We start from the raw sequence: 23190 nt of genomic DNA, 5'->3' as shown, positions 1-23190 counted from the left end.
AAAACAAGCATTTCCGACTTAAAGCTACATCACCCACATTACTGATGTATTAAAAAGAACATCGAAAGCAATAAACAAGGATGTGCCAATGCAGAGATTGTGGCAAAGCCAACATAAACCTAAGTAATGGTATGCAAGGAAATGTAAAAAACTACATGCATATCATTACTACTTGCGACGTTTCAGAATAAATAAAAAATCAATCGGCACACAATTCCCAAGAAAACAGTCACTTAACAACGCAATTCCAGTAGCAGTCATGTAAACAGTTTAATTTCTTACAGTAAATTGGTGCACAGCTAGATGCAACATGGTAGCCGACCGGCCATGTTTATAATGTATAGTGCACCAAATTAATATGCCAAACCTTGCAATATACATGTCTTCACATTACCATTGTTTTGTGCAATAAATATGTTGCATTTTATATACCATATCCAAGTTTCAGGTAAGCCCAAAGTTATGAAAATACTTGTATCAATACTTCAGATTTTTAGATACAGATGTCATACAATACAGCATTGTAACAATGTTAGTTGGACTGTGATGCATTGTCTTAATACAAGAAAACTGTGAACTTCCATAATTACAAACTTTTACCACCAGGAAAATATCATAACACAAAATAGTGGTGATATATAAACAGGTTCAAAATTTTATCACTTAAATACCGCACTAAAGCCGCTCCATCACAACTATTAATTCCCAATGGTTTAGCTTAAACTCTGGATGCATCTTATTATCACCATACATTTCGGGCACAAATGTGTATGTGAGTATAATTGTTATTACTGTAGTCAGTCAATAGTAAGGCAGTTATCATAGGTGGTAAGACATAATTTTGATAGCACAAACACAAGCAAACAATTGAGCATATATCGAAATAGTGAATTTCACTTGTTTCAAAGAAATGGACTTAATCTTGTTAACTTCAACACATTTTGGTTTTAAAATCTTTTAGTTAATTGAAGTTGCTCCGCTGGGTTGACGAATGACATTAGTAATGGAAGATTCTTGCAAAATCCCAGATGTATTTGTGAAGTTATCACAGCACATCCCTAAAATACAAAGCCCCATAATAATTTTGGCATAACTACACATACTGAGATAAAGGCGGCAAACTGAGTTACCTGAACACATCCACAAAATATCCTGAATGTAAATTATATACAATACAACACTGTTTATAGCAGTTAAGTTGACACACTTCCAAACGGCAAAAGCACCGCAAAGTAATTTTCGTGCAAAAAGACAACAGGAGCAATGAGCATGCAAAGTAAAGGGACTAAAAACAGCACTCATGCTAATGCATTACCTATAAAATAGCAGAACAGAATTTGCAATTTATTCAAAAACATGAAAATAGCTAACTGAAGTAACCAGAGTGCAATTGAGCATTTTATCAATCTGTTATTTAGCTAAATTCAACAATAAATAATAGGGTAATCATATTTGAAGTACTTTATAACAGTAATAGAAGTACAGGTGCAATTGTATAGGGCAGTGGTTCTTAACCTTTAGCACGCCTTGGGACGTCAGTTGATTTTGGTGGGCTACTGTCACCTATCAGAAAATCTTAATAGGTTGCCATAATATAAGAATAAGTAACGTTCCAAGCATTCAAAAGCTCAACTGCAACCGGGTTTAAGACAATGCAAAAGCGTCATATATTTTACGCAAAAAATTTGCTATGTTGTATAAGCCGTCTATAACAAATTAAAATACATTGCAAGCCAGAGAACTTAACTAGCTACTTGCCAACAACACAACATAATTTACCAATGGAATAGTTAACAAAGCTATACAAGTACAATCGTAACACTATAAAAGCAGATTCAAAACAACTTGGTCATTATCACAACAGATTATGCTATAAAATTGTTGTATACAGTGTTTCGAAATTGCGGACCATGGATTACCATCCTTTCTCTTTTACATGACTTGTTTAAATATTACGAACAGGTTTGTAACGTTATGAAGTTTTGTTTGGATATCGATATACAGTTTTACATAATATTGGATATATTTACTATCATAACCACAAAAACTTGCAAGTATAATAATTAATTTTTAATATGATAACCAATTGTTTGAAACGTGATATCGGTAGGATGGATCGATTACACTTTTTGTGTTTTAAATTTGGGTCACTCCAAAAACAAGGTTAAGAACCACTGGCATAGGGCAAGAAAATAATAGTCTTTATAATAAACAAAATCTTTCCCTTCGTCCCACAATTGGTAAACCTTTCCGTTGAATACAAGTTTAATTGTCAAAATTAAAGCCAGCTTGTGTTCTATTTTCATTTGACTGTAATATCATGAATACTCGTGGAATTTGGATTCCTGATGTCTAGCAAAATCTCCTAAAATATTCTCAGGCCGGCAGAAAATTATGTACTCAAACAAAAAATGAAGCTGTTACAACAATTTACAATAGGTTATAGATTATTATGGCATAGCATTTGCTTGTTAGTTATCAACTTATCAGTCAAACAACTTTACTGCAATCAGGATAAAAGTTTTCATTAAACTCCACACAATATCAACATAAACACTAAGATGCAATTTCTCCATGAAATTTGGTACAGGACTAATTTCTACATTTAGATATTAGTTTAAGTCCGACATATTAACATTAGCACAGGTCACTCAAAATGTCAAGTGTTTGAACTGTGCACACAACAGCCATCCCAGTCGGTGATAAACCATCTAACTAATAAAGAACACTGAAAAAACTGGACACATTGAGAACACTTAACATTATGGGGAACCAAATTAGTGGTTGCAATGCGATTAAGTTAATACATGAAATGAAGCGAATGCAAAAGCAAAATTATGTCTGGGTTAATCACCACCATTAGGATCATTGCTGATTACAAGCCAAGCATCTGTCCTATGCTAATATTACCTATGTACAATGAGATTGTCTGAGTTTAATGTTGTTAGAGCCGCATGCCCCCTGTATAAAATAAAATCTAAAATAAATGTGTTGCTAACGTCACTAAACAAAGCTTTAAAAACATGTCAAAAGCAACAAATTTTAGATGACAATGTCTCTAGCAACTGAACATTGCCATTTATGGATAAAGGAACTCCTTTTGCGCAATTGACCCCACCAGATAACCATCATAATATCATCCACAACAAAACCTTGTTGCAATTTGCTATCAATAATGGTAGTCCTTCATCATTGTTATACTGGTTGTGTAAAAAATCCTGTTCCAGTACTTAGAAAACAATAGGTTGGGAACACGTTTTTATATCAATAACAAACTAATACCATCACCAGAATAATTTTCTGAATTATTCTTTGAAGCAATATTTCCTAGAATCTTTCTATGCTTAACTAATCGTATTGTTGATCTTATTCTATCCTATGATGGTCTTATTTCGTTATCTATGATTATTGATTATGTTTGTATGTTGATCTTACATATTTGATGAAATTCACATGGGTGCCCAATGGGTCACATATCACTCTTCTAGTCCCACTTTTGTACTTTGTAGAAGTTATTTTATTTGTATGCCAAAAAAGCAGCAAAAACTTCCCAGTTTAATGTACAACCCAAATTCTGAACTAGGCATTTATAAATATAAATCAAAAACTTCAAACAAAGTAAAAACGTACCTAGACAAAAACAATAAAACAAATGAATAAAAGCAATAAAAAATGTATTTTATGTTATTGAAATATTACAAAAACGCTTGACCACCTTGTTTTAAATTACGTACACAGTAAAATGTAATAATATCCACAGTTCAGTACACATATGACTGTGTACAGTTATGCTTATGGCATTCATTTTGCATGTTTTTTTTTGTGTCCCGAATACTTTACTCATAAAATTTTTAAATATTAATGTGACCTAGTTACAATAGTTAAAATCTAGATGTCTTGTTTGACACTTTAAAACAATAGTTTCCAACCTTTTTTGTACCATGGTTGGTAGTTCCTACCATGGCTTATCAGCAACCCAATATGCTATAACATGACAATTACCTTCAAAAAATTTAAATTTCAAGCATGTAATTGTGTATAAGCAATAAGAAAAACCACTATAATTAAAAATAACATAAACCTATCTGCCCAACAAAAACCTATTTAATAGAATGTTTCATACTACAAAATAACATCAGTGAGATGACTGATGCTGCATTTTAGTGAAAAGCTTGTCTGTGTGTATCACTGTTGCTAAAAGAGCACACCTTAGATCTAGATGTTTGTACAGTATTTAAAGCACACATTCAGCTGTTAAATGTTTTGGAACTGGCATGAAATTCAGCAGCCTTCCATTGTAGAAAATACATGACCCAGATTTGTGCGCCTATTTCAATAGGGCAAACAGCAGTGAAAATAAGTGTACTCGTGCACAGTGCAGTCTTTGCAAACTAGTTTTTAACAACTTTTTGCTTGTCTCAAAAAATAAAATAAAACTTAAAATCAAAAATAACTCACCTTTCAAGGACCTTGTGATCCTCAGCAAAAAATTAGCAACCCGAAGGTTAAAAAGCCATTGGTTCAAAATTACACCAAAAATAATAAATTATCAGTAAATCAATTTCTGTCACCTGATCCCATCTGAACTTGTCCTATCTGGGTGGATGATGATGGTAAAGTTGCATTTGAAGAGAGACCAGCTTGTTCTTTTATTACTGGATCTATAGCAGTGTGTAGGAATATTATACAAAAGAACGTTTAAACATAACGAAAACATAGTCATTAGCGTAATCAAGATTATAAAAAAAAATAGACTGATTTACGCAAAGATATACGAGACAAAACAGAGGTGGAAAACCTACAAAAATACGGGTGATCCATTGCTTCTCTTGCTGTCAACCTTGCCTGATGATCATACTTAATTAATTTGTCAAGAAAATCAATAGCTTCAGGGCTAACTAGGTGCTGATTTTCACTGTGTACAAATCGCTCCCACCGCTTACGAGAATGCCTGCAATAAAATATATCCAGTTAACAAAAATGCTGTTTTCAAGGAAGTCGAACTTACTATATGATTATTTTAATACTTCAGTGTATAATTAATTGTAATATATTGAAGTACATAATAAGCAGTTACCGTCCTAAAATGTCATTGAATCTTGGATCCAATTCGATATTGTATTTGTCTAAATACTCATACAGATCTTCAGTTCCCAAAACTTTAGCAATTCGCACAAGCTGGAAACAAATTACGCAAAATTTTAGCTAAATAAACAGATTTAGTTTCTGAAGACATGTTTCTAACACTCATCAGCAGCTAGCACTATTGTAACCAAAAGTTTCATGTTCTTACCTGGTCATAGTTGTCATGTCCATGAAAAAAAGGTTCTTTGCGAAAGATCATTGAAGCAAGCATGCAGCCCAAACTCCACATATCCAGAGAGTAATCGTAATACTAACAATAAAGACATTTGCATACAAATGAGTGTGTCCAAACACCGATACAAATAATCTAAAACATTTTGTGGCCAGATATAGCACAAATCTGCAATTAGTGATCTACTAACTGTGACTCCACTTTATTTATACACTGTCCTTTCCTATATTTTGTTTAAATAAAAATAATATTGATAAAAAATAACATAAAAAGAACTTAATTTTTGTTAATAACACAGTTAACTACAGTATTTTAAACACAATAATTGACAGAGGCCAACCAAAAACCCTTCCCCTAACACCAATTTTGGTTAAAACTGTTATTTTAATTTATGCAATATAAATGATACCACCGGGCCTCTAATAAATCTTAAAGTTCCAAACATTGTTTCTAATTGCCAGTTAAACTTTTTGTTTCTGTTTCAGGTAGCTAAAATTAGCAATTTCCACAGATAAGTTCTGGTTAGAGACTTAGTGGCAAGACAACAAAAATGAAAGAACTTGTTGTTGGTGTAATGTACAAAATATTTATTTTAATAATTAAAATATTTCCCAAATATTTATAAACAACAAAACTGTTCTCAGTCAACTTATTAAACTAAGCTTTTCAATCACCAAAAGCACCTAATAATATCTCCCAAATAAATCATTTCATCAACATTACCTGATAGTCAACCAACAACTCCGGGCCTTTAAAATACCTTGATGCGACACGTACATTATATTCTTGACCAGGATGATAAAATTCTGCCAAACCCCAATCAATTAACCGAAGCTATAAACATACATTTAATTTAATTTTAGAATAGTCAATGCCATAAGATTTTAGTAGCATTAAAAATTATAAAGTGCATTTACAGTACAAACATTTAATCAATAAACTATACATAATACACTAAAATGAATGTCTATCACTTTTGTGTCATTATTATGTTTATGCTCGGAGTCAGATGCCTGTACAAAAAAGCATGAAATTTGCAAAATTCTAAATATGTTGTTTTACTCGAATTACTTGCAATTTCAACCCAGTGAATTGGGACACTTTGATATAAAATTTGCTTCTGTCAAAATGAAGTAAAAATATTCCTTAAGTTAACTGAAAACCACAGCTAAACACTTAAAAACACCTTTCTGTTTTCATGATCAATCATCACATTGTGCGGTTTGACATCCCTATGCATAATTCCCATGCTGTGGCAAAAATCCAAAGCCTAAAAATTACATGAGTATAATCGTGAAAAAGTAAATAGAACAATATTGAAATAGAATGATATAACAATCCATTTGCAGTAAACATAGACAAAACTATTTCTAGTTAAGTAGTAATATTACACAACAGCCACACGACAACAATGTTTATTTCTTATATTCTTTTAAGAATGGGTCCTTTAACTAAGGGGCATTCAAATGAATACTTAAAGATACTGCATAAACTGGCGCTAGTCTGCAAAACTTTGAATAAAAAAACTTTTTCCTTTTGACCAAGCTGCAGGGCTAGCCTAGCAAGGTTGCTAAACTAAAAAAGTTGATTTATAGAAGAGCTCGTCTAGTGAAATTGTGCTAACTGTGTGATGTTTGAACCTAAAAAAGAGCTCGTCTAAATTATTACAGAATAATTTCTTTCAACATGAGTACGTCATAGAAGTGAAAAGTTGACAGTGAGCGCAGAGTGTTCAAAGCGAAGTGGTCAGCTAAATATTTTTTAATTTGGTGTTGTTTAGTCCCACATATATTTGTGAACATATGTTCAGCCTGATGAACATCAACAAATCTAGTCACAGATCTCGATTAACTGATGCACACCGCAATCTGTTCTGAGAATCTAAGAGAAGCAAGCTAACATCAAATTTTGATGATGTGGTAAAAATGGTTGTCTAAAAATATCATTCATGCTGGAATTAAATCCAATTTTCGTGCAAATTTTGTTGCTTTTACAGCTTTTAAATGTAAATTAATTATTGTACAAAAATTAGGTCATAAAACTAGTGTAAACACTCTTTGCCCACTATATATTCGCATGGCCCACCTGTCAAATTTATATGTTGTAAAGCAGAACTTCTTTTATTTTGGTTTGCAATTACTCATCATTGCTTAAAAAAGTCAATACGTCAAAAAAAAGAATTCATTCAATGTTGGTGGATTTTGCAATGGTCAATCAGCTAGAGCCGAGCAAAATTTGATAAGTTTAGTAACTGCAAATTTGAAAGTGCAATTACTAACCAATGGTCACTGTTATTTAATTATGTAAGCCAATTAGTTAACAAGTCTTTTGTATAAGCTTTTCAACTATGTTCACTACTAAAGCTTCCGTGTCAGGCTCATCTACAATAACAGCAATTAAATTCAGTGTGGTTGAACTTACTACCTAATGCAAAGTATAGGTCATGCAGCAGAAAACGGTTACATGAAAATAAAAATTAACTGTTGAAATGAAATAGAAACAAGTTGTTGTGAAAAAAAGACTAAAATTAGCTTAAAACATAACTTTGGGTCTAGATACACTTAATGCAATAAATTTGAAATTAATTTTATATTACAACCTAAGTAATTTAATACGAATGCACAATTGCTTCCGGCGAAATGCCATCACAACTGTAAACAAAACAAGGCAATGGTAGGGTTAGCCAATGAATGAAATAAACTGTTCAATGGAACCTAAAACACTAGAGCAAGGTTCTAATGCAAAAAGAATCGTCTTTGAAATTCCAATTACCAAGCGTTATTACTCAACCAAAAACAAAAGTGATGGATTGGTGATTTCAATAACTTCCATAGCTTCCGAAAACACACGTCATTATGTAATATTTTCACAGTTAAGGACCTAAAATTCTCAATTAAGCTCAACTTCAGGTCAAGCCAAATGTTATGAACATTCTAGACACTTACATTTAAGTTATTATTTTTGAATTTTGAAGCATGCAAGATATTAGTATATTAAGTTATAAATAAATCGGTGTCTAGCGTGAAGCAGTTAACTAGCAGTATAATAAACTGTCTTATTTTTATTTAGGCGTTTATAACCTTTACTTTTATAAAAAAAGTACTTTTTCAGTGTCATTACCACCCAAAAACGAATCAATCTATTTTGCTTTTTCCACCCATTTTTCAACACAAAAAACAAAGAATATCTTTTTTCCACTCAAAAAAGAAGCAACGAGCGAATACAACAAAAAAGAGCGTACTTGCAGTCTGTAAATAAAACTTCCTTGGTTAAAAAAATACCAGTTCACAGTTACAATCTCAAACATTAATGTATGGAAACTGAGATGTATTCTATTTTTGACTTCTTGACATGGTCACGGTGGGGTACGTTTTATTGATTTTTATCAAAAAGGAAGGTCCCAAAAAGTATGAAAACTTTAAACATTATTAATGAAAATATGAAATAATTTCCAGCAAAAATTTTCTTACTTAAATGAAAGTGATGCATGCATTCATTAACTGATAAAGCAAATTTCATCCACTTACTTTCAAAATTTCGAACATGTAGTATCTGATATCATAGTCAGTCAGTGTTTGATACAGTTGCTAAAAAATATAAAAAGACAATCAATCACTAGTCATAGTTCCAGCTTATAATGCAAATGAGCATTGACTTGACAGTATGTAACAAAGTCTTTATTGGAATGTTGGCTTGTATGTTTGAAGCACCACTCCTTGCAAAAAAGAATCGGAGTGATGGTAACTGCATGGTGTACTAGTACCAGTTTCAGCAAGTCAGAGTTTTCTTTGGCATAAAAAATTACCACCTTTTAGCTTTGACCACACTGATATTATTAACTGAAAAATACCTAACAATGTTTTTGTAAAATGATATAAATGTGCTTGCATACATACCGTTTCATATCCATACATAAAGAATATTATAAACTGATTCTGATAAAGGCAACGTGATAATAAGGATAATAATATAGCAATGGAAAATAAAAAACAAATAGCACAATTTAATAGAGAAACAAAAAGCGTATTGCGATTGATGGGCATAAAAACACCTAGATAAATGCAAGCGCAACCAATGAGGTGTATTGAGATCATCTCAAATGTGTGACACTGTCAAATTAATAAACCACAACGGTGAAAATATAACCTAATTGGAAAAGGTTAAACATTTTTCCCATACAATGTAAAATGATTTCATTTGAAGCTTGGAGGTATTAATACTAAAGCCAATACGGCGGCCAGTTTGCTTGCCAGTTGCCACACCAATTATCATAATTGTGGCTATGATTAATTATTAACAGTCAGTCAAGTTTGTCCATCAAGAAATGTTTTAATCACAAAAAATGTATTCTTCACTTACAGAGATATGTTATAAATAAAAAATTCAGTTGGTGTTAGAATACTTTGGTTTGGCTGGTTGGGCAAATGTACTTCAAAGAAAAGAATTTTGCAGAAAATTGTTTCATAAAATAGTGGTACTATACATCTTATTTCACTATATATGCTTTGTACTGTATACCATAATCACTCGTTGGTTGCATGGAGGCTGCCTTCGACTGCAAAGCGCATTTAAAGATAAGGTAGAGTAAACCTTAGCAATATACTCTAATATATAAATATTTTATTACACTCCTGCTCCCCTTCAATGTAAGCCAAAAAAATGTTGACACAAAAAACTTTTTAAGTGGCGGTTTATGATTGACTAGATACGGTATCAGGATTTTATCATACTACTTCCATGGTTGAAACTCGAAACGGAAAACTATAAGCTTGCATTGTTAATGAGACATGACTGAAAAAATTGTAATCTGCGTCTGGTTTTGTAGAACAGCCAACGTTTTTAATACAGTTCACAGCCAGTTTGGAAACAAAAGCTTCAATATTGTCAAACAATTTTTCAACTTTCAAATTTCCCCAAAAACTGGATTGTGGAAAAATACCGAAACTATTATTACCTAATGGACTAATGCAATGGTTAAAAATAACCCAGTTGTGTTTAACCGGTGGAAAAAGTTCATTTTTTTGACAACCAGTAAAGACAAATTAATATTTCTGATTTATTTCCGCTTGTTATTAATTCAGAACAAAATATTGTCCGATTACAACTTGTTTTGAATCAGACTGAAGAAGGGTACATTATGTGTTTTGTAAGTAGTGGAGACAAACTGACAATACTATGTTGCTGCCTAAGGATAATTTAACAGTTAGAAAAGTCCTTTGTCTCATTGCTTTATTCAGTTAAATGTGTGTGATTCATCCAGTCCAGAAATAAGGTACGAAACTACGCACTTTTCTCATATCAGTGAAGAGCATCATCATTGAATGATCAACATCACTGAAGATACCAATGCGGACAGGAAGTGATATAACATTGTTAAAAGAGTTTTTTTTTGTTACAGCACAATGCTACCAGTTATTACTTTTGTCGTCTTAAACAATAAGCTAACATAGCTTTAGCTTTTCACATACTGGGTAAATTGATTTCCAGATGATTTCAAGAAATGATTTAAAAGTTTAAAACTAATTATAAAAGTTCAAATTTGTTAAAATTTAGTGCTAACTTTCAGCACTCGAAATTTATTTATTATGTGGTAGTAGTAGGACCAATATTTCATGTGAAATAGTTTTGACAAGGAATAACCAGTAGATTGATATATTTGCAAGGCAGGGATATATTACAGCAGACTGTGTGTGAATAGATGTGTGGATATGATCAAACAATGAAGTTCCAGTTGGGAGTTCTCTAATTTAATAACACTTCATTTCTTAATCAACAAAACATGAGTCAGATAATCAAATAAGCAAGGAAACCTGACTCTTATTAGCATAATGATATGGCAAACTGCTCATCAAACTAGCACTTTGTAGCTTAACCTAAACACTTAATTGGTAAAAACCCAATGTAAAACTTGCAATGCAACTATACATTGCATGTCACATATGGGTTACCCCGACTATGTGTACATGTGAAGCAATGTTCCCTCTAATTTTTCACGAGTCTGAGCAAACACACTAACTCCCTGAGCGGTCCCTTGGACCAGTGTGAGCAACATCAGACATGCCACGTGCGCACTGTGGCCATTATTATGCGTTTATTTTATTTTCAATTCAGGTTGGATTATTTTCTTGTGCGCAGCACAGATTTTCTGTGCGCAGAGACCGTGTCAGCAGTGCGCATTTGCGCAGCTTAGAGGGAACATTGATGTGAAGTCATTTCAGAAGATTTCGTGAATGTTGCAATTTAAATCTTTGCAGCGGATAACACTGGTCAACAATTTTTCAAAAAATTTTTGCTTCCGTTAAGAAAACAATTGATTCTTATATATTTTTGGACGCTGAATCCAAAAATGTCGGTTAAAATTGCTGATTAGCTCTAGTTTAAAACATAAAAACTTTTTTCATTTTTGTATGTTGATCTATATATGGCAAGCCTTGGTGCACTTTATTGAACACAACAGTAACAATCTACAAACAGTGTAATAATTGCATGCGTTTATATTTCAGCATAGCATATGCAACAAATAACTGCCACTTTTCAAATATAAATTTCTAATCTATTTTATCTGTTATATTTCTTTTGGCCTGTAACTCGTATACGGTTAATGGAGCATCCCTAGATATCATCCAGCAAAAGTGAGCAAGCATTGATTGATTCTGTTTTCCATGGTACCTCTTTTGTATTGCAGATATGCATTGGTGAAATCGCTCACCATGCTAATCACTAACATCTCCACAGTTTGGTGGAAAAAATCCAGGTGCGAGTCCAAAAAATGTATCTTCAGTGACATATTGCACTCCATGCATCTGTATGCTTTAATGAGATTTACACCAATTCCGTGTAGTTGTCAGCTCTTTTGTTCCCCAAGAATTTTCTGGCCAGCAACTTAAACGCTTCCCATGCAATTTTCTCTTTGTCAAATAACACTTGATCAAATTTAACGTCTTCGAAGATGATGATTCTGCCAGAAGATTCCATTGCTGAAGTCTAGAGCCCGAAATTTCTAATTTAACTTTTGGTAGTTTCAAATCCCGGATAAGATCGTGCAATTCATTTTGAGTTATAAGGTGTGATTCTTTGGAAGATAGTGTTTGAACGTAACGTAACAAGAATTCTTAATGTACCTCAGGAACAGGAAGTAATTCTCCATGCGGTACGGGACGAATTGCTGATGGAATATTTGTGTATTGAATACTCTGCTTCTTCTTTCTCGACAAACCTTTACAAACCGGGGGGGGGGTCATGCAAAAGTAGCAATCGCTAATGTGGTCAGTAGGTTCTCTCAAAACCATTGGAACAGCAAAGGGCATACATTTTCTTTTTCCGTTTAGCCATTGTCAAAGATTTGCACCACAGGAGTTACAGCATATGTGAGGGGCCTAACTCTTGTCCTGATCACCAACTTTACATCCAAAATACAAGTTGAATACCAGGTTTGCTTTCCTGACCACAGCCGTTATACTTCGCTTTTGTGAAGAAAAAGTTATTTCACCACAAATCTAGTAGAAATTGTCTGCATTTTTTATGCATTTACGAGGCATCTGCAGAAAGAGCAGTTAAGACTAAACACATGAAGCAAGCAAACAACCCAACTCAAACATACGTCAAAATAAAAATAATATGAATAGAAATGTCATCTACCTTCCAACAAATATATTAAGTGCCCAACTTTATCTGACCGATGCAAGCTACAACAGAAAAACACACACTTCTTTCCGCGTCAGCAAGTAAAGCACATTTTGGCATGGTGCCATATCTTCAAAACTAGAGCTAATCAACAAATTTAAAGTTGATATTCGAGATCAGTGACCCCAAATTAGCCAAGATTGACCTCATTCGTTTCAGAAGCAAATTGGCTGTTACCCAGTGTAATTAATCAAAGCTATTTTCTGTTAGCTTTTTTTAATGCAACATTCACCATTGTTGCTCGTTTTTTAGTGAAGTGTGAAAATCAAATGACAATCAGGATTGCTTTATAAAATCTTTAGATGTAGAAATACTATCAAAAAAGGTATAATGCAAAATAACATCAAGAAAGAGCAAACCACTCGTCTGAAATCAGCTCATGTGGTGATTCATTGACTGTACCCTAAAATATTTTTGGCCAGATCTGTGATATATCAAATATCAACACTTTAAAATTACTTTTAGCAGTTGCATTAATACTGAGTAAGAATAAAAAAATCTTACCTTAAAATCAATATTATTGACATGTTCAAAGACCAATGCTGGTGTCCTCGACTGAAAACAAAAACATTTAAATTAATGTTAGATTCCTTTTACAAAAAATGGTAATGTGCACCTTCTACAAGATGAGAATCTTTGATTAATAAAAAGCACACATTAATTTTAGTAATACAGAAGATTGACATTGTACGCAACATAATTATCCCAGCAACACAATAGAAAACAAATAATGCTCCATTATGATAGACTGGATTATTGTCAGGCCAGATGCTATTAGAGTATTGTACTACACAAAATAAAACTGCTAAAAAAGGAATGTGTTTGTTAACAGCTGTGCAAAACGCACAGTATGTTCTTGTGTACAACTTACAATCGCAACATTGAAATGCTGCTTTGATACCTATTCCATTCATAAATTAACAATGAAATGGAAGCACAGAAAAAAGGCGGATTTTCATAAACCAGACCAAAATTTTCTAATATTGCTGTGCTGATAGAGTATCTCTTGAATGTATAGCAATTTACTGCATCACGTAATCTTAAATCCACTACTCAGATTTGGAAATCAGGATACAGGAGAGTGTTAAATTTATTACCATTATTTATCATAGGTACTAAATTTATCAAATTAATGTGTAAATGGTGCATATTCATTGATAGTAAAATTATCTTCACTATAAACCAATGTATGCCAATAACAATTATCAACATTTGCTACTAATATTATTGTAATATAGTTATAAATAAAATTTCACAAAGTACAGAAATAAATTAATGGATCCTATTCTCTTCAATTTTTGTGAAAACAAATGTTTTAAAAATAATTACGAGAAATTAAGGAATAAAAAATACTGCAAGATTGGAGCATGCCACCTTTAATTAATAAATATGGGCGAGCGTGGTACAGTATATAGGTTGGTTTCCACATTGATCTTTAGTTAATACATCCAAATTTTTCTGAAATTTTCCTAAATATCTCAACATTAACAACGATGCCTTAAGTTGATTAAACAAATAATGTTTATTTAGAATTCTTTTCCGCTACAGTTGAGGAGGCTAAGCATGATAACAAGTTAAAACATGCAACATTTTAGAAGTTAAAAATAACATCAAAAGAACAGATATTAACAGAAGAGCATGGAGAACAAATAGGCTAACAAAAGTATAGTGAAGAGGATAAAGAGCATAATGCAAAATAATGAATAGTCAACAACTAACAGCATGAGAAATAGATAGAATAGATGAGATAACAAAGAAACAACATATGGGAGGTGAGAAAGCGTTAACGGATAAGATATGAAAAGGTGGGAAAACCGAAACTTAATCAAAAAGAAAACGGTAAGAGAGTGGAAAACGCAACGAAAAGGAGCCTTTTATTCCTGTTACCATTGTAACTATGACATTTATAAGCCATGAGCAAACTTTTCACTGGAGAGCCATATTTTAAATTTTGCATGCCTTCGAGTTCCACATTAACTTTAAATTCTTTAAAAAGGAAAATAACGGAAAGTGAAAGTTTCACTGAAATCAAAAAAGGTCTCAAAGCAGTCATTTTATATACACTACATAAATTTATGGTAATATCAATTTTGTGCATTCGGATCGTTGTTTCTACAAAAATAGAGTGATAAGTAGGGCGATTATTTTTTGACTTGTCAAAAATTTGTCAAATTTAGAGCATTAGGTCAAAAAATGTCAAAATTGTTTACAAAGTCAAAATTTTTTACCAAGTCAAAATTGTTTACAAACTGCATTTTCGTGGTGTCTTAGAGGTTGCACTGTTGGTGAACTTGTCATTTTACATTGTACACCTTGTAGCCTACTTTATACTGTTGTAAATGGCCCATTGTCTACTTATTGTGAATCAGCTCTTGCTTCGGTTTTGCTTTAGATAGTTCAATAACTTCATGCATCTTTAGTTTAGACAAATGTATTGAACAGTTTTTGTTGTGTCGTAGTTGCAGTTTTTTTGGCAGTGATTTGTAATTAGCTCATATCCTTTTTCAGAATAGGCTAGGTCTGTGTTCACATTTTTGCCCTTATTTACTACAATAACTTTTAACTTTTTGTACAATAATGCGTAATTTAACTACTTGAATTCTTCATATGACAAAATTTGTCAAAAAAAAGTTTTTTAATGTCAAAATTTGTCAAAATTTTCAACTTTTAGGTCAAAAAATAATCGCCCTAGTGATAAGCAATTAACTCTCAAAAAGGAGTGCGGTCGTGGTTCCGCTGCTACTTTGAAAAAAGCATCGCTTTCGAGATCGGCCCTAAGAGCGCGCTTGTTCCCAGCTTTGAGTATTCCATTACACCAAATGTCACAAGAATAACCAATTTCTTTAATGTTGGTATAAATTTGAACCTATTCCAGCAATATATACATATATATTAAATAATGTTCCTACTTAGTCTTCAAGATGGCATATGTTTTAGAACTTACAATCATTTCAATTATAACCCTAAATCTTATTCTGAATGCTAAGCATGACCAAGAATAAGGTGGATAAAGCAGTATAGTATATACATGCAGTAGAGCAGACTAACAGAGTTACTTCAACCTAGTGAAATTCCATTAAACAAAAATTTTGTTGATGCAATAGGAAAATTTTGAATGTGCGGTTTGCACTGGATGGTATTCATTTTGTAGCAGTTGGAAACATGCCATATTTTTGTGCAAACCGCAGAAAGACATTAATATTTATTCGGCAATTTTTTAATTTTTGCAAGGAACGCATAGAATGACCTGAAGAAATGCTATGTGGCTCATGAGCCACAGGTTTCTCATATCTGCATTTATTAAATCAACCTAATTTAAAGCCGTATTCTGTTCAGTTACCACTATTGAAATATGGAATTCTTGAAATTTTATAATCTAACAAAATTTATATGCTGCAAACAACCTAAAGCAGTTTTAACAACCCTCCAAATATCAAACATAACCAATTTTAATTTATGACAAATAATTGTATCAATCATTCAATTTGTTCCACTTTCAAAAAACTAAAGTGACACGTTACTGGGTGGAATTAAAAAAATTTCTTACTTCATTAAAAATTTCTTGCAAGCTTTCAAACAACATCGACCATTCCCATTATTATTGTTTTGCACCAAAACCTGCCGGGTACTTCTCTGCTGTTGTAATTCTGTTACCTAAAGGTAACTTAAACCTGGCTTTGGCTAAACATCTGCCATCTAACACCATACAGTAAACCATAGTTTTAAAAAGTATGGCTTGTGGTACTAATAACATGCAAATGCATCAGCAGCAATTTGACAACATCGAATCTAAACATTTCACTCAAACATGCCAAAACCGAATCCTCTTGCCATTCGGAAACTAATCTAAATGGTGTTTGGATAACATATTTAGTATGCTGATAAATGGCCACATTTTGGTCTGATTTGATATTGTATTCTAGTCGCCCTGACTCCTGATACAGCATTTGTGCGGAAGTACCTGGAGTCAAAATATATCATAAAAATAGTATCAAAATAATTTTTTTAAGTGGCCGGCATGGAGAAAAAACTAAATTTCAAAAACCTATCCCTACAAAAACTATTGAAGAATGCCGCAAAAACTTTTGTAGTTTACGAAATAATTTTTTTCTTCAGCACCAACACCAGACCGCTGAAGGCCGACAAATAACAAAAGAAGTTTTCTAAAAGCTGCTACAACCTAGCCACGTAGCTTTTAATGATAGACAGATTGCCCGACCTACTCTCAGAAAACAGATACACTCTTCAACTTTATCATACAATACCTGAATTGGCTGAATAAATTCTATATCAAACCAAATCTTTCTATCTAACTTTTCCTTTAATACTATGCAGTTTCTCACCTTTAGCACTGCAATTGTTGGTCTGTGATATTTTCACTTCATTTTATGGTAGATCTTGTTAACTAATCTGGAGCTAATCGTAATATGCCAAAGGAATATTGGAAAAAGAAATTAATTGCTATTGGTAAAACTAGTTTGATTTCAACAAGAAAACTTTTGTTGAAATATCACAACTCATGGTGGGTAAGGCATGTGGATTGCTTAGAGAATTGCCATGTTTAAACGTTAAACTTCAGGTCACTCAACAGTGGTAGCCATGTTTAACTACCAAACAGACATCAGTGGGCAATATTCCAAAGGCATTATTTAACTGAATATGTTACAATTAAATATTAATTCATGATCATTATGTAATTGCATGTTGCTCATTGATGCCGAAACACGGTGGCACACAAATTCAACAATTAATTGGTCTAGGACCAAAGTAAATAAAGAAGTGACCTGAATAGGTCAGACATATCAGATGTAAAACTACAGCACCCTGAATATCAAAAAATAAAAGTTAGGCTCTTCTAACATTTTCTGCGTATGTGAAGTAAAGTTACTGAAAAACACTTCTTCCTTTTTGGTTTCCCAAAAACACTGTTTGTGATGGTGATTTTGTCAATGGTTTTTATGTTTTCATTGTGTCTGTAGAGTGTGAAGCGCAATAATTATGTTGTCTATTTGTAGCGTCATTTGCCTTCAGCAAAAAGATTGAAAACTTGAGAAATGCACGCATGACAAAACGTAAATACTGCTTATATGTCACAAACAGTTTTAACAACTAGACCTATTACATAGCTAAGTGCATTGGTTCACTTTGATCACGAATATCTGAGAACGCATTAACCCCTTTTACTCCACACTTCAAGCGTTAGAGTAGAAGCATGCATCAAACCTGTTAAACAACTGATCTAATAATATACACAATTCACATTCTTTTACTCAAATGCAAGTGGTTGGTTGAAAGAACTTAAATGTAACTTCAATGAACGCAAAGTCATTGCAAGCGAAATGCAAGATGAAATTAATTACCAGCAGACAGCTGTTCAATATCACTGGTGTCACTAAGCTGAATTTATCCATGTTCTACAGAACAATTACTGGTCAATATAAATCAATTTGAAATACAGTATATATAATATCACACCTCAGTGGTCGTTGATTGTAAAAGTTTAAAGACTAATGGAACAACATAATAGTGGAAATGCTACTTACCACAGGATCTTTAACAATATCCAAAAGAGTGATGATATTTGGACCACCACCTCTTAAGTTTTGTAAAATTTTTATTTCTCTCTTTATCTTCTTTGTCTTCACAGGCTGCAATAAATCGACCAGTTGTTTAACATTAAACAACAACTATGACAAATTAATGTTAAAACTTAATATGCTAACAACAATCTATCATGTATATACCTTAAGTATTTTTATTACAACTTTTTTGTTTTCGGTAACATTGAAGGCTTCAAAAACTTCACTATATTTTCCCCTTCCCAATTTCCGTACCAATTGATAATCATCTTGATTTCTGTGTATAAAAGGCATCAAGAAATATATACTACAGGACATGAAAAAGGAGCTACAATTGTACTTACCCCCAATCTACTACATGTGATTCATAATCCCAATATTCACGTGGTCGATGATTGTTTACATCATGATACACACGGGCTCGACTGGGAATGGCCATTCTGTCAAGTGCCACTGCAAATTAATATTTTTCATCTAATTCCAGGATATTTGATAAAATATAGCTTATTACACAAACAGATGTCATTTGCCAACTACAGGTTTTATTTTCTTGTCTATGTTTTCTTAAGGCCTGTTTGCATTTCGCCGGTGTATGAAGCTTTGTGTCATTTGTTCAGGGAGCCGGTTTTAATAAGTTTGTGCTCATGTTTTTTTGTGAAAAGAATAAAAGCATGGAAATTTTGCCTAAACTAAACTAAAGAGAAAGTTTGTCCCATTACAATGCACACGCCAAAGACGCAACAGTGTCCATAGAAGATCTTTCGCACCACCAACATAGCAGTCTAGATTTGTAGAAATTACGACTATTATGTCATCCTGGTTTTCTATAAATTTTTTAGCAATCTTTTTTTCAAAACTTGATAGTATTTTACAAGTTTTTCCAATTTTTTTGTTCCTAACCTTTTACGCAGATGTATGCTTCTATTTCAGTGTTTCCCAGTATAAAGCTTGGCAACATTTCAGTCGTTCATGCAAATTCAGATCGAATAACTCCGTATATTATCAATTTCATAGCTCTGCATTTACAAGTTGAGCAGGAGTATGCAGCAAAAATAATCAAATTTTTTACAAACAATAAAAACAGAATAATGGGTAATCTTTTGTTTAAAACATAACCCATTTGACTCATACATTCTATTTACGTATAAGTGTTGTGAAATAGTGTCATGATTCGTTCTCCATTAATGATGCTGTATACTGTTTTCCAAAAACATTTTGTCTGAAATCATGTAAGCTTAACATTTTTTACAATTTCTTGGCGGTTTTGAGATTGATATTTGATGCAGTAGAAGTTATACGGTTGAATATGTAATATGCCATACAGAAACGCCCCGTTTGACCACAATAACTGGATAAAGAACATGTTTCACTGCATTCTACACTCCACCGCAACAATCTTGCATTAGGAAAATTTTGCTTTTACTACTATGGAAACTTAGGTCCATTAAAAGAAGTTTGTAGAACAGAACTGAGCAATTATTTCAATTATGTAAAATGCATAATTATGTACCATTTCATGACAAACACGCATACATATATAATTCATATCAACAAAATCAATCCCTTACCTGGCACAGTTAAAATATTTCTGGTGGAAGTACTTCCTTTTAGTAGCAAGCAAAAATTTAAAAGGGAAATTAACAAGATTATATATAGACTGTTTAGATTACCAAGTGCTGCAATAAATAGGAGTGTAAATTATGCTTATAATATTAAGTATCAGTAACTACATAACTATTACCAGTGGTCCATATTGTGATTGGTCGCCCATTACAACATCTTAATAATCTTTTCAATTTAGCCCAGACCGCCCAGTGCGTTCCAATCTGTTAAACTGTAGGCATCAGCGTGGATGGAGAATAACGTAGTGCGGATAATAGCCACCTATCAGCTCATTTTTTTCAGAACTTCATATATTTGTACTTCAATACTTTATTATCATAAATTTATGTTCTTTTTTTCATTATTTTTGTTTATTAAGCATTTTTTGTTGCATTTCCAGGAGCTCATTCTGATTATATGACTATTCTTAAACAACACTGGTTGGTTGTGCAAGTCAACCATTAAAGGCGAGCCATCGCTCACATTCATTTTGGCGCTTTTTGACTTTCCCTTGAGTTGGCTTACATTTGTTCCAGATTATACAGTTGCATTGTTTTATTGGCCACACTTTGTTGGTTGGCTCTCCCTAGTCAAAAGTAGTCTTCAATCCATCAGTAATTCATTTGTGCAGCGCTTTGCTCGTTGGTATAACTATAATTGGTACCACAAACAAAAACTTACCAAAGATCACTTCATAAATGCATGGCTCATAACAATGTTTAAAATCTGGCCATCTCTTAGTACACACCAGATGAAACAAGCTTATGCTTGCGAAAGCTGGTGTAGTAGAATTCAAAATAAAAGTTAACCCTATAGAGTGCCACATTATATTCTGTTTTTTATATTTTACAACAGTCTTTAAGGTGTGAGTTGGCCACATCGTTTTGGTTGTAACTAGCGAGCGGCAGGCGAGGACCATCTCCACTCCACAGTCATTTAAGGGGTCGCACAACTACTGTCTAATGGAAAGACACATAGCTATGCGCCAAAAATGTTTGTCGTATGCCCAAAGGCATGATCGCCTGTGAAAAGCACCATTGAACACAACACAATGTGGGCATTCCACAATGGTCGTATAAAAGTTTTGGCCACAGAGAAATTATCAAACAGTTGCTGGCCCTTCACTCAAATAGATTAAAAGCCCCTGTTCTAAATGCTACAGGTTACCCGAGTTACTCGAATTCCCTTGGCTCATAACCACAATCTGGACATATAGGCCAATAATTGCATTAAAGAAATGAAAAACAATGAGGAAAGATTGTTTTACTAGGCCTATGCTTTAGTTATGCATGCAAAATTTTTTCGTTATTAATTTCAAGAAATGTAAAAATAACTTTAGAAGGAAACCAGTGTACGCAGGATAAACCTAAGAAACCAAGAGTATTTGGAGCAGTTGTTCTCAATACAGGGGCCACATTCCCTTAAGATTCCTTAAACCATTTTTTTAGAAACCAAGAAAGAAAAATTTTAGACTTTTTATTCGATGTTATATCACGCGAATATAAGTAAGGTTTAATCTTCTTTGTTAACTTTTTAAACTTGTGGTTGCTGGGAAAACTAAATATAACATTACCTGTAAATTTATTTAATTTGACAAAAATTGACATTTTATTCTGGTGGCTAAGTTTAAAAGGATTAGCAATTATTTTAATTACGATATTTTCCATACGATTATGGGTTTTCAAGCGCAAATTAATTACCAAATTCTTTTGAAGAATGGGCTGCAGCTAATATTCATTGTTTGAGTCTTTTTAGGCGGTTTGTATTCAAACGGCAACATGTACTATAATCTGATTTTTCAAATACTTATGCAAACGTATATGTTGTATTTTAATTAGAGTTCACTCATAATTAAGTTTACCAACTTTCTATGCATTTTTGCAATGCAATGCATAGTCTTAAGTTCAGTAAAATGTTACTTTTGTCAAAGTTTTATGTTCAGTAATATAATACTTCGGAAGCCTTACAAACAAGGGTGAGTTACAACTTATTCAAAGAAATACGGTAAATGCTCTGGATCTCTCTGGTGACGGTGCAGAAAACTGACTAACGTGCCAATTTTTTGGCGCAGAATTGTCATTTTGCCTTATATTATAAGTATTACATGGTTGTGGCGCAAAATTCAGCATTACATTCACTGGCGTATTTATCCAGCATACAGAAAGCAAATTTTCCAATAGAGGTATTGTGTAAATGCGAAAAGATTCGAGAATATGTTTGTGTCTATATCTACCATGGCTGTGAACTCGAACAAACTTGATCATTTTGTTGAAATTGAATTCAAGAAATAAAAATCCCTGAACTCAAAAAAATCAATCAAGTCCAAGTTCACTGACTGAGGAGTAATCTTTTAAAAATAAAAACGTTTTCCAACTTCTGTCACCCTATTACCCTGTTGCGATTGGAGGAGCCTTTATCCACAATTGAAATGGCGTGCTAGAGAGTGCTATTTTCAAGAAATTTTATTATTGGCTTATTGGCTGGCAACCAATCAACTTGTGAATGATGGGCAAAAGGCTTTACCAATGACTAAAAGGATTATGTGTGTGTATGGGGGGAGCGTGCCCCAGTTGATGCCTTAAATGTCTCAACTATAATATAATAATGCATTTTTCCTGTTTTATGTGGTCACTGGTGATGTGACCAGCCAGTTAGCTGTTTTACAGCGCAAAAGTATTTTTAAAGAGAGTCCAAAAAATAGACTTAATTTGAGTGTTATGAGCAATTTCTACTTCTGTAAATAAACTTTGAAATGTCTAGTTTAACCAATACAAATTTGCGATGAACAACAATGCACAAATCCATCAATTCAACAATAGTTGAACATTACAACAATAGTTTTGGCAAACTCTGAAAATTTGATACAATGCTTTATAAAAAAACTTGTGTGCTTGTAGTATCGACTTCTGATTAATAAAACTAAACTACATAACGACTAAATTTCTGATTAATGAAAAGTTTTCTACTGTTTTGGCTCTTGGTACTCATTCAACGTATCAATTGAAAAGG

General features: G+C 32.9%; 1 protein-coding gene across 4 annotated transcripts; it reads right to left on the bottom strand.

Annotated features, from left to right (window-relative positions):
* Nucleotides 1–25: 25 nt before the first annotated feature.
* Nucleotides 26–20287, bottom strand: LOC143451503 (casein kinase II subunit alpha-like). Of its 4 annotated transcripts, XM_076952116.1 has the most exons (15): nucleotides 20148–20287; nucleotides 18924–19032; nucleotides 18745–18856; nucleotides 18544–18648; nucleotides 18361–18414; nucleotides 13505–13555; nucleotides 8845–8904; nucleotides 6504–6587; nucleotides 6041–6151; nucleotides 5294–5395; nucleotides 5078–5178; nucleotides 4803–4951; nucleotides 4572–4661; nucleotides 2911–2961; nucleotides 26–1058 (listed from the first exon to the last, which is right to left on the bottom strand). In XM_076952116.1, exons 2-14 carry the CDS (start codon nucleotides 19016–19018, stop codon nucleotides 2945–2947), a joined length of 1131 nt encoding a protein of 376 aa, XP_076808231.1. In that variant the 5' UTR covers nucleotides 19019–19032; nucleotides 20148–20287; the 3' UTR covers nucleotides 26–1058; nucleotides 2911–2944. The 4 variants fall into 4 exon arrangements, with proteins under 4 accessions (XP_076808231.1, XP_076808228.1, XP_076808229.1 ...); XM_076952113.1 differs by lacking the exon at nucleotides 2911–2961; XM_076952114.1 differs by lacking the exon at nucleotides 2911–2961 and having other exon boundaries at nucleotides 18924–19019; nucleotides 20148–20273.
* Between the last annotated feature and the right edge of the window lie 2903 nt (nucleotides 20288–23190).

The sequence above is a fragment of the Clavelina lepadiformis genome, chromosome 4, assembly GCF_947623445.1.
Source record: "Clavelina lepadiformis chromosome 4, kaClaLepa1.1, whole genome shotgun sequence".
NCBI lineage: Eukaryota > Metazoa > Chordata > Ascidiacea > Aplousobranchia > Clavelinidae > Clavelina > Clavelina lepadiformis.
This window is presented reverse-complemented; position numbering and strand designations above follow the sequence as displayed.